The 17,215-nt window shown below is 46.5% G+C and overlaps 1 protein-coding gene across 1 annotated transcript in view; it reads left to right on the top strand.

The window, feature by feature from the left end:
- BCKDHB (branched chain keto acid dehydrogenase E1 subunit beta) overlaps positions 1–17,215 on the top strand; it is an 89,368-nt gene that overhangs the window by 10,401 nt on the left and 61,752 nt on the right. The window contains exons 4-5 of the mRNA XM_064169321.1: positions 14,438–14,571; positions 15,187–15,342. Coding sequence (XP_064025391.1) covers positions 14,438–14,571; positions 15,187–15,342 — 290 coding nt within the window. The remainder of the gene's footprint in view (positions 1–14,437; positions 14,572–15,186; positions 15,343–17,215) is intronic.

Raw genomic sequence — 17,215 nt, 5'->3', positions numbered from 1 at the left:
GGTAACTCCCACAAAACCCTTCTGTAGCCTGCTGTGGCCAAGACCCAAGGTTTGTGAGAATGTGTAGACAGGTGTCTTGTCCTCGTGTCTTTGTGGATGGAGTTAGGCAGAGGATTCTGCTGCTTGCTTGCCTGGTTCCTCCAGAGCAGTTTTGCAAGATCTGGATTTTGTTCTGACTTATATAAATGTCTTTGAACAGTAACATCTGGAGAATATATTCCTGCCTCATTACACAATAGTACATTTTGTTCGTTTTCATCTTAAGTAGCCAATTCTTCTCTTAAGATTTAGGGGAGGGAAAAAGCAGAGAACTTGTTACAGTGTAGTATGTCCTTTTGCACTCTGTAGGATATTGACATGAATCATTTTTGTCAGAGCTAAGTAGAATTTCTTTTGTTTTGTTGTTCTGCTGGTGTGTCTGGTTTGAAAACTATCTTATAGCACAGAATGTTAGGGGTTGTAAGAGACCTTGAAAGATCATCCAGTCCAACCCCCCTGCCAGAGCAGAATCACCTGGAGTTGGTCATCCAGGCAGGTTTTGAATGTCTCTGGTGAAGGAGCCCCCACAGCTTCTTTGGACAGCCTGCTCCAGGGCTCTGTCACCCTCACAATGAAAAAGTTTTATCTTGTATTTACGTGGAAGCTCCTCTGCTCCAGCCTGTGCACAATGTTGCTTGTCCTGTCCTTGGACATCCCTGAGCAGAGCCTGGCTGCGTCCTCCTGACACTGCCCTGCACATCTTTATCAATGTGAATGAAGTCACCCCTCAGGCTCCTCTGCTCCAAGCTAAAGACCCCCAGCTCCCTCAGCCTGTCCTCATAAGGGAGATGTTCTCTTGACTTCTGGATCTTTGTGGCTCTTCAGTGGACTCTTTCAAGCAGTTCCCTGAGGCCCTTCTTGAACTGAGTGGCCCAGAACTGAACACAGTATTCCAGACGTGGCTTCACTGGGGCAGAGCAGGGAGGGAGGAGAGCCCCACTGGACCTACAATCCTTGGCTGTTTTAATCCACCCCAGGATGCCATCAGTCTTCTTGGCCACAAGGGCACATTGCCAGGTCATGTGACTTAGTAATGTGCTTAGAAAAGCATTTGACAGTGTCTCCCACAGCATCCTCATAGTTAAGTGAGGTGATGTGGTCTGGGTGATGGAGAAGTGAGGTGGATTGGGAACTGGTTAAAGGAAAGAAGTCAGAGTTGTGGTCAATGGGACAGAGTCTCGCTGGAGGCCTGTAAGTAGTGGAGTCCCTCGGGAGTCAGTACTAGGACCAGTATTATTCAGTGTAACCACTAAGGACCTGGCTGAGGGCACAGAGTGCACTGCCAGTAAGTTTTCTGAGAACACCAAGCTGGGTGGAGTGGCTGCCACACCGGAGAGTTGTGCTGCCATTCAGAGGGACTGAAACAGGCTTGGAGTTGGGCAGGGAGAAGTGGAATGAAGTTCTACAGCAGCAAGTGCAGAGTTGTGCACCTGGGAAAGAACAACCCCAGGGAGCAGAATAGGTTGGGGCTGAGCAGCTGGAGAGCAGCAAAGGGGAGAAGGACTTGGGAGTCCTGATGGATGGAAGGCTGGCCATGAGCCAGCAGTGTGCTCTGGTGGCCAGGAAGGCCAGTGCCATTCTGGGGTGCAATAGGAGGGCTGGGGTTAGTAGGTCGAGGGAGGTTCTCCTGCCTCTCTGCTCTGCCCTGCTGAGGCCACATCTGGAGTGTGGTATCCAATTCTGGGCCCCCCAGCTCAAGAAGGACAGGGAGCTGCTTGAGAGAGTCCAGCACAGAGCCACAAAGATGGTTAAGGAAGTTGAACATCTTCCTTATGAGGAGAGCCTGAGGGAGCTGGGGCTTGAAGAGGAGGAGACTAAGGGGTGATCTCATTCATGTCTGTAAAGATGTGCAGGTGAGTGCAGCAGTCTGGAGCCAGGCTCTGCTGGGTGATGCCCAGTGCCAGCACAAGGGGCAGCGGGTGGAAGCTGAGGCACTGGAGTTTCCATGTGAACCTGAGGAGGAATTTTTTCCCTGTGAGGGTGACAGAGCACTGGAAGAGACTGCCCAGGGGGGTTGTGGAGTCTCCCTCTCTGGAGATATTAAAAATCTGCCTAGATGTGTTCCTGTGTGATCTGCTCTAGGTGATGCTGCTCTGGCAGGGGACTGCACCAGATGAGCTTTGGAGGTCCCTTCCAGCCCCTGCCATTCTGTGAGTCTCTATTTATGTTTCTTTGCATATGTTCTAAATCTGTTTGAGGGAAAGATGAGGGATCTATGTTTTAATATAGAACTGGATGCTCAGTCTAGAGCTTAAGAAGGCTGCTCTAATGCATTTTAAAGCTATTTCAAGACACACTTGTGAGGCAAGAATGTGTGCTGCTGAACTTAAGACAAATGGAATTTTCCACTTCAGCGAATGCTTGCAGTGAAACAGTTGAAAGTAACATTTTAGCAACAGAGTGTGGAGGATTAAACTGAAGGCAGAAGGTGGAATTGATAAGCATAACTAGCTTTTGCTGTCTGTATTAATTCTAGGTCGGCAAGCACACCTCACGTGCCTTATTTTAGATGTCAGTCTTCACACCTTTACTGTTTCTTGGGTGGGGTTTATTGAGTCTCCATCTCCTTGGATAGCCCTGTGATCAGTGTGCCCTCTGTGCCATCAATACTATTCAAGTAAGACTAATTTATTATGGCTGCTGTTTCTTCTGCCTCTTAAAGTTCGTGATAAGAGAGTGATAATTATCAGCACTTCAGGTTAAGAAAGTGCTGCAGGCTTTAGTACAGGGAGTAAACCACTCACTTTTCTTGGAAGTAATTTGCTGCAGGCCTAAAAGAGTCACAAGACTACTGCCCCAGTGCAGTCAATTGTCTGAACAGCTTTGCAACAGGAGCACGTTGAGGATCTGGATAATTACAAGCGATAGGGTTCAGAGCTGTCCTGCAGCGACTAGGCTGCCCAGCATGTTGTCCCAGGCAGTTACTGTAAAAGGTCTCCTTATTAGATCTCTACACCTTGCAAGGAGTTTTCACACTGGATTGCAGGTGCCCACCGAAGCCACTCTGGCACTCCCCTCCTCAGCTGAACAGGGGAGAGAAAATAAAACAAAAGCCTCAAAGGCTGAGGTAAGGACAGGCAAGAGGGAGGTTGCTCAGTAATTACCAGCATGGACTAAACAGCCTCAGCATAGGGAAGACCATTTCATTTATTGCCAGTCACTTCAGAGAGGGATAATGAGCAATGAGAACCAATCTAAAGAAACACCTTCACACCTCCATGCTGCTTTTCACCTGGGCTGTATTTCCATTTTCCGTAGCTTTCCCCATCCCCTGGTACAGGAGACAGGGGTTGAATTCAGTTCACCACACATTGCCTGCCGTGCCTTCCTTCTCTGGAGGAGGACTTCTCATGCTCTTTCTCTCTTCCACTGTTGGGTGTCTCCTGTGGGAAACTGCTCATAAGCTTCTTCATGTGAGTCCTTCCCATGGGCTGCAGTCCTTCAGGAACAGATTTCTCTAGGGCAGGTCCTCTATGGGCTCACAAGTCCTGCCAGCAAACCTGCTCAAATGTGGGCTCATTTCTGTAGGTCCACAGGTCCTGCCAGGAGCCTGCTCCAACGTGGACTTCCCACAGGGTCACAGCCTTCACTGCGTGCAACCGTCTGCTCTGTTGTGAGGTCCTCCATGGGCTGCAGGTGGATATCTGCTCCATGTGCTACAGGGGGACAGCCTCCCTCACCATAGTCTTCACCACAGGCTGCAGGGGAATCTGTTTTAGCATTTGGAGCACCTCCTACCCTGCTTCTCCACCAACCTTGATGCCTGCAGACTTGCTTCTTTCAGGTATTCCCACTTCTCTCTTTGTTGCACAGATTGCTGCTGTGCAGCACATTTCTCCACTTCTTAAATGATATCAGAGTGGTGCTACAACTGTCAGTGGTCGGCTCAGCATTGGCTGGTGGCAAGTCTGACTTGGAGCTGGCTGGGACTGCTCTATTTGACATAGGGGAAGCTTCCAGAAGCTTCCCAGAGAACTCATCCCTGTCCTCCCTCTTCCCCACTACGAAAACCTTGCCATGCAAACCCAATACACTATGAAGGAACAGGCATGGTTTCCAAGATACTTTTCATTGCTGGTCATTGAGCACTTGGTTCTCGAGTGCTGCCTTTGCAGCATCTGTTATTTTGAGAATAGTGACTTCACAATTTAGAGTAGATCCAGCAAGCTTTCAAATTAAACTATGAAGATGTCAATCAGTCCAAGGCAAAATTCAATCAGAATTTCCTTAACATATCAAAAATTTTGTTTTGATCTTATTTATCTTTTTTTTTAATGCTCCTTTTTAGGTCTGCCAGTTTATATTCCAATTCATACCTGAAGACTGAGGCATTAAGAGGAAGAGTCAGGAGCTTTAGTCCTAATCTGCATCTTGCTGCCACATCCCTTGTTATCTCTGGCAAGTAGCTTTAGCTGATATGCCTCAGTTTCCCTGTTAGCAAAATAAACCCACTTTGAGAGTGCTGGTGTTTGAGGTGGAAAGCACAGCAGGTACACAGCCTGTGCTGCTTTTGCCATGAGACTGGAAGTAGTCAGATAGGGACTGAGAGGGAAAATGTGGACAACAGGAATCATATCCCTTTTGAGAAGAGTCTCAGACATTCAGGGAATGACACAGAAGTGTGATCTGCTTTAGGTGATCCTGCTTTGGTGGTGGGGTTGGACCAGATGACCATCAGAGGTCCTGTCCAACCCCTAACATGCTGTGTAAATTTACTATGAGGTACTTCTACACTGCTGATGCTGAGGAGTGTGAGACAGTGCCTTGTATCTGACACACTTTTGCTTGTTCCTCAGTTTGTCACCCAGAGAGTGCACCCAGCCTACTATGACAGAGTTCTCAGTAGCATGCTGGAATACTTAGCTTTGGTAACTGCTGTCTGTTTTCTGTTGGATCTGTTGAAGTGGTAGAAACTAGTATGAAACCACTAGAACTGTTCTCTGTTCAACCAGGAGCCCTCAAAGAGCTGAGTTTTAATCTACTGTGCTACTGGCTGTGATGCCTGCCTTTTCACACAGTACCAGAGAAATGGAAGATAACAAGTGTCAGCAACTGTAAAACAGGCCTTGAGAGCATCATGGGACCAAGAAAGCCTCAGTGCTGTAGAGGTTGCCTTAAATTATGTTAAGGAACATAATGAACAGACTTGCATAGATGGACAGCTACAAACAATCCTAGACACCATAGGATTACAGCAGCCCTTTAAAGGCAAGACTGGCTTGAAGTCAGTTATTTCTACTTGAGTTGTCTCTACAGTGTTCCCAGTGAGTAGTAAAGACTCTAACCTGCTGGCACTCCTTTTTCTTCCTGGTCCTCTGTTTCTCCCTATGCATCCATGATTGTGGTAGCTGATGACAGGTTATATAAGGTGAGGCTTGACAGGGCTCTGGGCAATCTGATCTAGTTGAGGATGTCTCTATTCACTGTAGAGGGCCCTTCCCTGGCTTTGTGGTCCTCCTCTGCACTTGCTCCAGCCTTTTGACATCTCTTTTGTCTTACTATGCCCAAAACTGAACACAGCACTTGAGGTGTGGCCTCACCAATGCTGAGCACAAGGTGACAATCACCTCTCTGTTCCTGCTGGACACAGCACTTCTGATCCTAGCCAGGATGCCATTGGCTTTCTTGGCCTCCTGGGCACACTGCTGGCTCATATTCAGCTGCCTGTTGAATAGAACCTCCAGATCCCTTTTTAAGCCATGATCAGCCAGTTTGGCTGTGAGAGTTCTGTGGGGGACAGTGTCAAAGCCCTTTTCAAAGCCTAGGTGGACAATATCCACAGCCTTTCCCTCATCCAATAGTCATCTTGTCATAGAAGGAGATCAGGTTCATCAGGGAGGACCTGCACTTCATAAAACCCTGTTGTCTGGGCCTGATCCCCTGGTTGTTCCCTGTATGGTCTGTAATGGTGCTTGAGATGCCGTGCTTCATGCCCTTGGCGCTGAGGGCACACTGACGATCTGTCATGGAATCACAGAATGTCAGGGGCTGGAAGGGATCTCCAAAGCTCATCTGCCGGCACTGCACCTGCCAGAGTGCCAGTCCTAGTCCCAGTATGGGTAGATGATTGTTCTCCCTTTAGTTCTGTCTTACAGCGAGTTACATGCTTCCTTGGAAGGGGCGTGCACAGCTAGCTTAGCTTAAGGTTGGTACATGTGCAAAGTACAGACTGGCTTAAGGTTATGTGTGAGGTACAGATAGGGTAACTTAATAAACAACCTGTAGGGTCAGCCCCCTGCGGCTGACAGACCCTGTCCCCTGCAGCTGCATGTGGGGGCTGGTATTCATCATCTCAGTCCCTGCCTCTGGGATGGATTCAAGGACACTCTGCAGCACGGGGTTGCTCATCTGTTTATTAATTCATGTCCTTCTGTTAGCAAGAAATCCATCCACACTCATCCAGTCCAACCCCCCTGCCAGAGCAGGATCTCCTATACCAGATCACACAGGAACACATCCAGGCAGCTTGTGAATATCTCCAGAGAGGGAGACTCCACACCCCCCCTGTGCAGCCTCTTCCACTCTTCTGTCACTCTCACAGGGAAAAAATTCCTCCTCATGTTTCCATGAAACTTCCTCTGCCTCAACTTCCACCCATTGCCCCTTGTGCTGGCACTGGCTACAGCCTCTTGGCACTCACCTTTGCATCTTTATAATCATTCATGAAGTCACCTCTCAGTCTCCTCCTCTCCCAGCAGCACAGACTCAGCCCCCTCAGCCTCTCCTCCTAGCAGAGCTGTTCCATTCCCTTCAGCATCTTTGTGGCTCTGTGCTGCACTCTCTCAGGCAGTTCTATGTCCCTCTTGAACTGGGGGGCCCAGAACTGGACACAGGACTCCAGATGTGGCCTCAGCAGGGCAGAGCAGAGAGGCAGGAGAACCTCTCTTCACCTACTAACCACAGCCCTTCTAACCCACCCCAGAATGGCATTGCCCTCCTGGCCACCAGAGCACATTGCTGGCTCATGCTCAACCTCCCATCCGTCAGGGCTCCCAGATCCTTTTGTCCTTCACTGCCTTCCAGCAGCTCAGTCCCCAACCTATGCTGCTCCCTGGGGTTGCTCTTTCCCAGGTGCCAGACTCTGCCCTTGCTGAATTTCATTCAGTGTCTCCCTGACCACCCCTGCAGCCTGTTCCAGCCTGGCTGAATGGCAGCACAGCCTCCTGCTGTGGCAGCCACTCTACCTAGTTTGATGCCATCAGCAAACTTGCTGCCAGTGCCCTCTGTGCCCTCAGCCAGGTCATTGATGAATGTATTGAACAGAACTGGTCCCAGCACTGACCCCTGTGGGACCCCACTGGTCACAGGCCTCCATTTGGTCTCTGTCCCATTGACCACAACTCTGACTTCTTTCCTTCAGCCAGTTCCCGTGCACCTCACTGCCTGATCATCCAGACCACACTGCCTCAGGTTAGACAGAAGGATGTTGTGGGATCCTCCTTTCTTCCTTTCTTGCAGGCAGGTGTCACATTTGCTACCATTCAGGCCCTTGGCACCTCCCCCTTAGCCAGGACTTCAGGTAAATCATGGAGAGCAGCTTGGCAAGCACATCTGCCAGCTCCTTCAGTACCCCTGGGTGCAGCCTGTCCTACCCCACAGACCTGTGTGCATCTAAGTGGCACAGCGATCTTTTAACACCCCTTTTTAACACAAGTGATACAGAAATGTCTTAGAAACAAAACACCCTGCCCCCTCCCTGGAGGTGTTCAAGGCCAGGATTGACAAGGCCTTGAGCAACCTGGACTAGTAAGAGGTGTCCCTGCCCATGGTGGGGGTGGGTGGAACTAGATGATCTTCAAGGTCCATTTCAACCCAAACCCTTCTATGAATCTACATCTCCGTCACTAGCACCAGTCCTCAAACCACTCATATGGTCCAGCATAGACTCTTCCCGAGTCATGTGAAGCTGCTGAGAGTTGGAGGCTTGGGTAGGGTGTTCATGTTATAGGAGGGTGGATATTGTTTGAATATCCCATTCTTGAAGTTAAGTGAAGACTGGAACATGCTTCATGGCAGATGCTGAAATCTGAAACATTACTTTCCCTCATGGCTTGGCGTAAATAAAGAGGATGCAGGCCAAGATGTGAATGCATCATAATCGACTACATATGTCCATACACATGTTCTGTTAGGTTGCTATGGAACCTTTTGTTCCTGGAGGATAAGAAGAAGGCTTTGATCTTTCTGAGCTTACAGACTGTCTTCAAGCCGTTGTCCCCTAGGCAGAGGGTCAGCAGTGATCTGAATATTTGTGAGGTACTGAACTCCTTATTCCAAAATGTGCAAAAATCAATCTCTTTTGGTCTAAGTGAAAATAATCAAAGGGGGATGGAGTAATTGTTTAAAATTTGCTTTTTATCAAACCCTGCATTTTCCTTAGTGTTTTTGATCTTTTTCACAGATGCATCTAATCTTCCAGAGTTACTGGCATGGAGAGATGAGGAGAACATCTCTACTCTGAGGGCAGGCTGAAGGAGCTGGGGTTGTTCAGCCTAGAGAAGAGAAGAATCCAGCTGCCTCCCAATAGGATTCTACAGGAAGGTTGGAAAGGGACCTTTCATGAGAGTGTCTAGTTGCAGGACTGGAGGGAATGGTTTCATGCTGAGGGAGAGAAGGTTTAGACTGGATCTTAGGAAGAAATTATTCTATATGAGGGTGGTGGGACTCGGGAATAGGCTGCCCAGGAAGGTTGTGGATGTCTCTTCCATAGTGGTGTTCAAGGCCAGGTAGGATGAAGGTCTGAGCAGCCAAGTCTATGATGGGGAGGTTGGAGTAGATCATAGAGTCAGAACGGTTTAGGCTGGAAGGGACCTCAAAGCTTAGCCAGTTCCAACCCCCTGCCATAGGCAGGGACACCTCCCACTAGAACAGGTTGTACAAGGACTCATCCAGCCTGGTCCTGAACATCTCCAGGGAGGGATCAGCCACAGCCTCCCTGGGCAACCTGTGCCAGTGTCTCACCACCCTCACTTCAAAGAACCCTTTCTTAACATCTAGTTTCAATCTCCCCTCTGCTAGTTCAAACCCATTCCTCCTCGTCCTGTCATTACCAGACCTTATCAATAGTCCCTCTCCAGCCTTCCTGTAGGCCCCCTTTAGATACTGCAAGGCCACTCTAAGGCCTCCTTGAAGCCTTCTCCTCTTCAGGCTGCAGAGCACCAACTTTTGTAGCCTGTCCTCAGAGCAGAGCTGCTGCAGCCCTCTGAGTATCTTGGTGGCCTCCTCTGGACTGGCTTCAACATTTCCATGTCCTGCTTGTGTTGGGGGCTCCAGAAGAGATGATCTCTTCAGTCCCTTCCAACCTGAGCCTTCTACACTTCATCTTTTTCTCTCATAACCCTGTTTGCTATATTGCTTCCCTCACTACTCGGAACAGGGCATCAGCCTGTTCAGGTGGTTGAAACTAGGGATGTTTATAAAGCTGGCAAGGTTAATTGGAATGGGCTTTTTTCAGAAGCTGAGGCACCTTGTTTCAGATAACCTAAAGGTTCTGCTTCCACCTGGAGTGAAAAGCCAGCTCATGGAGTTTGTGCTGGCTTGTTTTGAGCTGCCTGCCTGATGCAAGTAAGAGGAGGAGAGTATGTTTCTTCAGTGTTAGGGAGATGAGGTATGAAATGACAAAGTATCCCTGGGTTGTCTGCTTTAGTCATGTTTCAGCTGGAATCTGACTCAGCTGCTTTGCCAAAGGTGATGTTGCTGCTGTTGATCAGAACTGATTTCCTTTAAACCTTTTGAGAAAAACATGTGTTTAGTTTTAGTAAGGATTTTCACATTGTATAAATACAAGGGGGAGGCTAGAGCCATACCATGCATGTTTTAATGTTAAGAGCCATCAGTAGATTTGTTTTATCCTCAGGGGATGTCTATATTTTTCTCTTAAAGGCCTAAACATTGCAAAGGAAACCCTACCCCTTGAAACCCTGTCAAAGGAACAGTAAAACTCTTCAGGTTTTGCTATTAAGGGATCAGTATTTCTGTTTTAAATGTACACTCAAACCCATTTCCTAGGAGTGACTCCCATTCAGTGGCAATCCCCATTTCTGAGCAGTGACTCCCTTTCAGTGGCAATCACCTGTCTCTTTTTTTCTGTTTTAAGCCACAGTAGTTCAGGAATGTGCCTCTAGTTCTGAACATCCAAATTAGGTGCTTCAGGCTGATCTTCCATGTTGTATTTCACATTGCTCTTATTGATTCTTCCTTCACCTGTTGGATAGCAGCATACTGCCTCTAATCTCAGCAGCACTGCAGGTCTATTAGGATGTATTTTAGATTTCAGAGGGGCATACCAGTGTGGGGCATCTATCATGCTTCTAAATTCATTCACTTACTCCAAGCTGATATTAAAGAACTAATTGTGAAGTTTTTATCAGTTCTTAGTTAAAAGCTATTTTACACATTGTCCCAGTGCATTTCAATGATGATAAGGTTATTTATGAAATCAATGTGTTAGGCTATTGCAGTGGAATCTGAGAAATATGTTAATGAAGAATAGGTAAGCTTAGTAGGAGCTGGGCTCTGGGCATTTCTCAGCAATCTGGGGGCTGCTCAGGCTGTGTGTCTGTGGCTTACCTGCATTTCAGTAAATTAATAGGCCTTAAAGTTAGAAGTTTATATCATATAATCATAGAATGATTTGGGTTGGAAGGGACCTCCAAAACTTATCCAGTTCAACCCCCTCTGCACTCAGCAGGGACATCCTCCACTACATCAGGTTGCTCAGAGCACTGTCAAGCCTCACCTTGAATATCTCCAGGGATGAGGCCACAACCACCTCTCTGGGCAATGTGTTGCAGTGTTCCACCACCCTCAGGGTGCAGAACCTGTTCCTGACATCTAATCTTGGTCTGCTCTGCTCTAGTTTGAAGCCATTTCCCTCATCCTGTTCCTGCAGCCTTCTTGTAGCTCACTTCAGGTACTGGCAGACTGCTATTAGGTCTCCTCAGAGCCTTCTCTTCTCCAGGGTGAACACTCCCAGCTCCCTCAGCCTGTCTTTGCAGCAGAGGTGTCCCAGCCCCCTGATCATTTTCATGGCCCTCCTCTGGACCCAGTCTTTGTTGTTCCTGTTGAGGGTTCCATGCTCTGGGTTGTCTCCGCAGAGCCATAGTGAAGTGGCAGAAGGAAGTATTTTTATGTCAGTATAACAATGCTGTATTTTAAAATTTGTTCTAGTTTTAACATTTTTTTTATCTTTATCTCTTCTGTAGTCTTACTTTTTTCTCCCAGTGTTTCCTTTGCTGGTTCTGTTCTATATCAAAGCACCATGTAAGTAAATGAAGTGAGATGTAGTGATCTGCCAGTACACATTTAAAATAGGAAAGTGTAATATGTCTCGTAAAGTTGATGCATTTTAAGTTTATTAAAGTAGGAGCTGTTTTAAATAAAACAAAATTGAATACAGCAGTGCAAGAGAAAGGAAATAAGATGTCTAATTCAGAGCACCCTAGACTGAAAAAAGAGGGAGGGAGATGTTTCCCAGGTGTTTATAGTGCTACCGATGGATGTGGGTACAGGAGCAGCTCTTGAGGCTGTGTCAGTAGCAGGGCGATCCTGCCTTCAGAGGTGGTAACTGCATTTGTCTGAGTGCTTTATGTTGCTCTTCCCTTGACAGGCTCTTTCACAGAATGATCCAGGCTGGCACAGCCCCTCAGGATCACCAAGTCCAACCTAGAACCCTAATCAACAGGATTCACCTTAAACCATATCCCTAAGTACCACACCCAAACGACCCTTAAACACATCCAGGGTGGGTGACTCCACCACCTCCCTGGGCAGCTCATTCCAGTCCCTGACCACTCTCTCCAGGAAACACTTTCTTTTTCACTGCCTGTCAGAGGAGGGACCGTGTCAGAGGATGCTGTGTAGCGTGGGGAGTCAGACTGCAGCCATCTTTCAAGAATGAGAACAGCTTACAGTGTGTACTCCTGCTAGGTTTCAAAGTAGTCTTGTATTATTTTTGTTACATCTTTCTGTGATTTTCCTTCTCCATCCTATGAATTAGTTTACTCATTACTTACTCTATTGAAATGGTACTAAATAGCCCTGAAAGCAGACCTGGAAGCCATAGTTTCTTATTCTATGTAGAAATGTGACTATGACATGACTAAAACCTTCCCCCCTTTTTTTGGCTTTTAAGGAAAGAGATGATTCCTGTGTGAAACTTTTTGAACTGATTTTTTGCTAATTTTTGGTAGTAAGGCCAAGGCACAATTGATGTCTGTCAGAAGTGAGCCATAACTTAGTTATAAGGATAATAAAACCAAGTTATATCTTCATTAAATATCTTTCCTAGGTCTGTTTTTCCCAGAACATGCTATCTTTCTGCTACTTGGAATGAAAATCTTTCAGGGCTGGGGCTATTCTCAAGTAATTATATTGCCCAGGCATTGGATTAAGAGTAAAGAAAGAATAGAAATATGCAGGCCAGCAGTGCTACTGCAGCATGCTGGTAAAATAAACAGCAAGGATCAATGGCAGTGCTGTGAAGTTCCTGCCCTTCTCACTTCCTATGCCATTCTGGGTCTGAATGACTTAAGCACAATACCAGCTGAAATTGGTTCATATTTCCTGGAAGGAAGAAAATGGTGAAGTATAAGTGACCCACATCTGGAAATTACTGAGATCAGCTCACTCATGCACCTGGCAAATGAGAGCTAGCAGGTTTATCTACTTAGAAAGTATTATCTGACCTGCAAAGTACTTTGCTACCAGTCAGTGCTGATCAGGTTCATATTGGGTGTGCTTGATATCCAGACACCGACCCCCCACTTTCTTTAAACAGCTGAGAAGTATTTTGTTAACCTGGAATTCTGTATTACTTGTGCACGTTGCAGTGGCAGTAGCAAGCCCTTTGAACTTGCATTGGCTTATGTAGTCTCACTGGCAACACCAACATTGCAGTACTACTTGATGGCATCTTTTTCACAAGTCTTAAATGAATGGTATCTTATTCATGTTCCTGGTGGAGGGAGGAGAGAGAAAAGCAGAGGGAGAGCCAAGAACTGATTTCAGGGCCTTGTCCCAACCAGACAAAACCCCAAGCCCAAGAAACCCTTGAAGTATGAAACTCAAAACATCAGGTAAAGCATGTGGACAGAGTACAGGCAGTGACAGTGCTGGGTGAAGTGTGTGGGTGAAATACTTGTCAAACACTGCCTCCCTTTAGGGTATCCTGAACGCAGCTGTGGGCAGTGCTTGTCTTCTTATTGTTCCTTAGTGAAAGCCTTTTGTTATCTTTCTCTGGGTTAACTTGCAGCTATTGAAATTAGGAGTCCTCAGGGCAACAACTTTTCTAATTAATGAACTGATTACTCTGCAGTTACTTATTTGGTGGTGGTTTAGTTGTTTTATTTGTTTCATAGCCGTGCACTTTGCTCACATTTTTCCATCCAGTTTGAAGCCCTAGCACACTCCTGCACAATGGACTCTTAGAGGAACCTGCGGCCTGTTTGCTGCTGTTCCAAAGGGACAATTTCATAGCATAGCGATGTTCTCCTACTGATCTGCTGAGGGAGTAGAGTACTGCTAGCAAAAATTGTAACTACGTCCTGCAGAGGGTACTGTAGTGTTTTAACTTTTGCCTTCGTGCTTTTAATGTCATGAACTTGGCTGTTTTCTCTTTAGCCATCTGTTAGACTGTGTATTTGGAATCTGAAATTATTGCAGCACAAATGTCAGGGCTAAAATGACCTCTTGCATTCCCACAAAGAAGATAGAAAGCTCAAAAATATATGAGTTCCAGTCTTGTGCCCCTAAAAGGGGGAAGGGGGTTTGGGTTGGGAGCCTCCTGGGGACTCTGATTGTTTCTGGGAGGGGTAGTGTGTTTCTGTGCTACTTTTAACTTGTATATAACTGTATATATTTGTGTATATATGCTTGTTTATTGTGCTAGGCTGTAAATATAGCTTCATTCTTTGAATTCCAGCCAGCTAAGTCTAGTCTGGGTGGTTTTCTTAAGTGGGGAGGGGGCAGGTAACTCCCAAACCATCACAACATGCTAAGCTCTAGGCACATGAGAACAAACTCTTTCACCTGAAATGTTAAGAACTTTGTAAGTTCCAGAAGCTGTTCCTATCATAGAATCATAGAATCAACCAGGTTGGAAGAGACCTCCAAGATCATCCAGTCCAACCTATCACCCAGCCCTAACCAATCAACTATCTTTCATTTTGTTTCTTCTTGTCTTCCTCTGAGCTGTTACAGTTTGAAGAGAAAGTATCTTTAGTGATGATGGGTGATTTGTGTTCATATTCCTGAAAAGAAAACATCTCAACACCTTTTGTCCGATTGCTGGTGACTTGTTTATAACTTCAGTATTTCATTTAGAGCTGGTGTGTTAAAGGAATTATAGTTTGGGTTTTTTTTTTTTTGCTTATAATAATTATTATTATTATTATTGTAGGTAAAGACAGAGTCTTCAACACTCCCTTGTGTGAACAAGGAATTGTTGGCTTTGGTATTGGAGTTGCTGTTGCAGGTGCTACAGCCATTGCAGAAATTCAGTTTGCAGATTACATTTTTCCAGCATTTGATCAGGTTAGTACCAGAACATTTGAAAGAAGCAAAAAGAACTCTGATGGCTGCTTAGATTACTCTTCTGTTGGCATTAATACATGGTTTGAATGTGTAGTTACTGGCAGTGCATCCACAGCTGTATTACTGATATTATGCATGCTTTCAGTAAACAAGAAGATACCAAGGCCAGCTTGAAGCCTTATGAAATAATGGAAATTGAAGCTGTGGCTTGGAGAAATGTTTATGTGTTTTGGTTTTGTGCTTGTGTTGGCTTCAGCAGCCTCAAATTTTCAGCTGTACCTTCCCACTGCCGTCTCTCCTTCTCTGTTGTGCTACAGCTGGCTGTGTTCATGGCACAAGCTGCAGAGCTGAACTGGTCCAGCTGGCAGCATGCAGGATGGGGGCACAGCTGGGTTATGTGGCTGCTGCTGAGCCCTGGGCATCTCCCTTGAGCTCCCTGGGCATCTTCACTGGCCTTGGGGCATACTGGCCCTTCTGCTGGCTGTCAGGACTCCCATGCTTCTGAGTCCATGCTCTGCGTGGTGCAGCTGCAGTTTCACTGCTGCTGGTGTTTTAGAGGCTTAAAGGCACATAAGGACTGACCTGATTGTTGCTCTTGTGCGTTCACCTTCCCAGATCGTTAACGAAGCAGCAAAGTATCGCTACCGCTCTGGAGACCTCTTTAACTGTGGGAACCTCACCATCAGAGCCCCCTGGGGATGTGTGGGTCATGGGGCACTATATCACTCTCAAAGTCCAGAAGCTTTTTTTGCTCACTGTCCAGGAATAAAGGTACAGTACTCTCACTTTGAGGATTCATTTTGTTTGGTTGTTTGCTTTTAATGGAAATGACTAAGAGATGGTCTAGGTGCAGGCAGGGGAAGAAGAACGGAGGTCAGTGCACAACACAACACATTAATGTGTTGATTAAAAACTCTTGAGGAAGCTGTTCAGTTTATAAAGCTTAAACTGTTCTTTGAGAATGTGTAGCCATTACTGAAACAATCTTTAGCCAACAAACTCTTTCGTATTCGAGTGCTTTTTGCACTAAAAGCATATCTACTACATAAGTTTTATGCCCACTATAGTACAGAGGTGAAAAACTAACACTAATTTTTTTTTTCTTATTCTTGCATTATTAAATTCTTTTATATGAATTACAGTGTCAGGCAGTGGGCACATACTGAAGCATAAGAGATTCTCTTCTGAATATAAGGAAACACTTGACACAGATTACCCTGGGAGGTTGTGGATTCTGCATCCCTGGAGGTATTCAGAAGCTGTGTCTGCATATGGACCTGGGAAGCTGGCTCTAGGTGGCTCTGCCTGAGCAGGGATGTTGGACCAAATGACCTCTGGAGATATGTGCCAACCTCAATGGTTCTGTGATACTCTGATAACATTAGGCAGGCTTTCTGCACAAGATGGTGGCATCCCTTGAAGCTGGGATTGCTAGTGTGTAGATGGATAACTTTCCTGGAGAAGCGAAAGGGGTGAGATCTCATTGTCTTTGATTGAGAGACACTGTTTGCCAGCTCTCCATTTCTTCTCTGACTAAGTTTTGGCTATGACTTGTAATTCAGAGATGACTCACAGCTTGATTAATATTGTAGACTTAAAACCAGTATTTTTGTGCTGAGGACACATCAGTTGTTTCTCTATTTAAACCATTGTCTATATACAATTTTGGTGTTTTAAAACTTCAGATATTAGTCATTTACAGAGAGGCTGTAGACTTTTCTCTTACTTGTTTCATTTTACTTAAAAAATCTTGACATACATTGCCAGAGGGATGGATGGCATCCAGAGGGACCTGGACAAGCTGGAGAGGTGGCCTAGCTGAACCTCAGGAGGTTCAACAAGAGCAAGTGCAGGGTCCTGCATCTGGGCTGGAACAATCCTCACTATCAGTACAGACTGGGAGATGAGGTGACAAAAAGCAGCCCTGTGGAGAAGGATCTGGGGGGACTGGTGGAGGAGAAGCTGGACATGAGACGTCAGTGTGAGCTTGCAGCACAGAAGGCTGATGGCAGCCTGGGCTGCATCCAAAGCAGCTTTGGCAGCAGAGCCAGAGAGGGGATTCTGCCACTTTGCTCTGGGGAGACCTCACCTGCAGTGCTGTGTCCAGCTCTGGAGCCCTCAATACAGTAAGGACATGGAACAGCTCTGCTATGAGGACAGGCTGAGGGAGCTGGGGGTGTCCAGCCTGGAGAAGAGAAGGCTCCAGGGAGACCTCAGGAGGCTCAGGATAGAGCTCATTGCTGTCTACAACTACCTGAAGGGAGATTGTAGCCGAGTGGGGTTGGTCTCTTCTCCCAGGCAACCAGCAACAGAACAAGGCGACACAGTCTCAAGCTGTGCCAGGGGAGGTTCAGGCTGGATGTTAGAAGGAAGTTCTTCGGAGAGAGAGTGATTGGCATTGGAATGGGCTGCCCAGGGAGGTGGTGGAGTAGCCGTCCCTGGAGTTGTTCAAGAAAAGCCTGTCTGGGGCACTTAGTGCCATGGACTGGTTGATTGGACAGGGCTGGGTGCTGGTTTGGGCTGGATGAGCTTAGAGGTCTCTTCCAACCTGCTTGATTCTATGTTTCTATGATTCTGTGATCTAGTGGAAGATATCTCTACTGACTGCAGTTGAGTTGGACTGGATGACCTCTGCAGATCTCTT

This window comes from Pogoniulus pusillus, chromosome 31 (genome assembly GCF_015220805.1).
Source record: "Pogoniulus pusillus isolate bPogPus1 chromosome 31, bPogPus1.pri, whole genome shotgun sequence".
Lineage (NCBI taxonomy): Eukaryota > Metazoa > Chordata > Aves > Piciformes > Lybiidae > Pogoniulus > Pogoniulus pusillus.
Note: the sequence above shows the minus strand (reverse complement) of the source record. Positions and strands in the feature narration are given on the sequence as shown.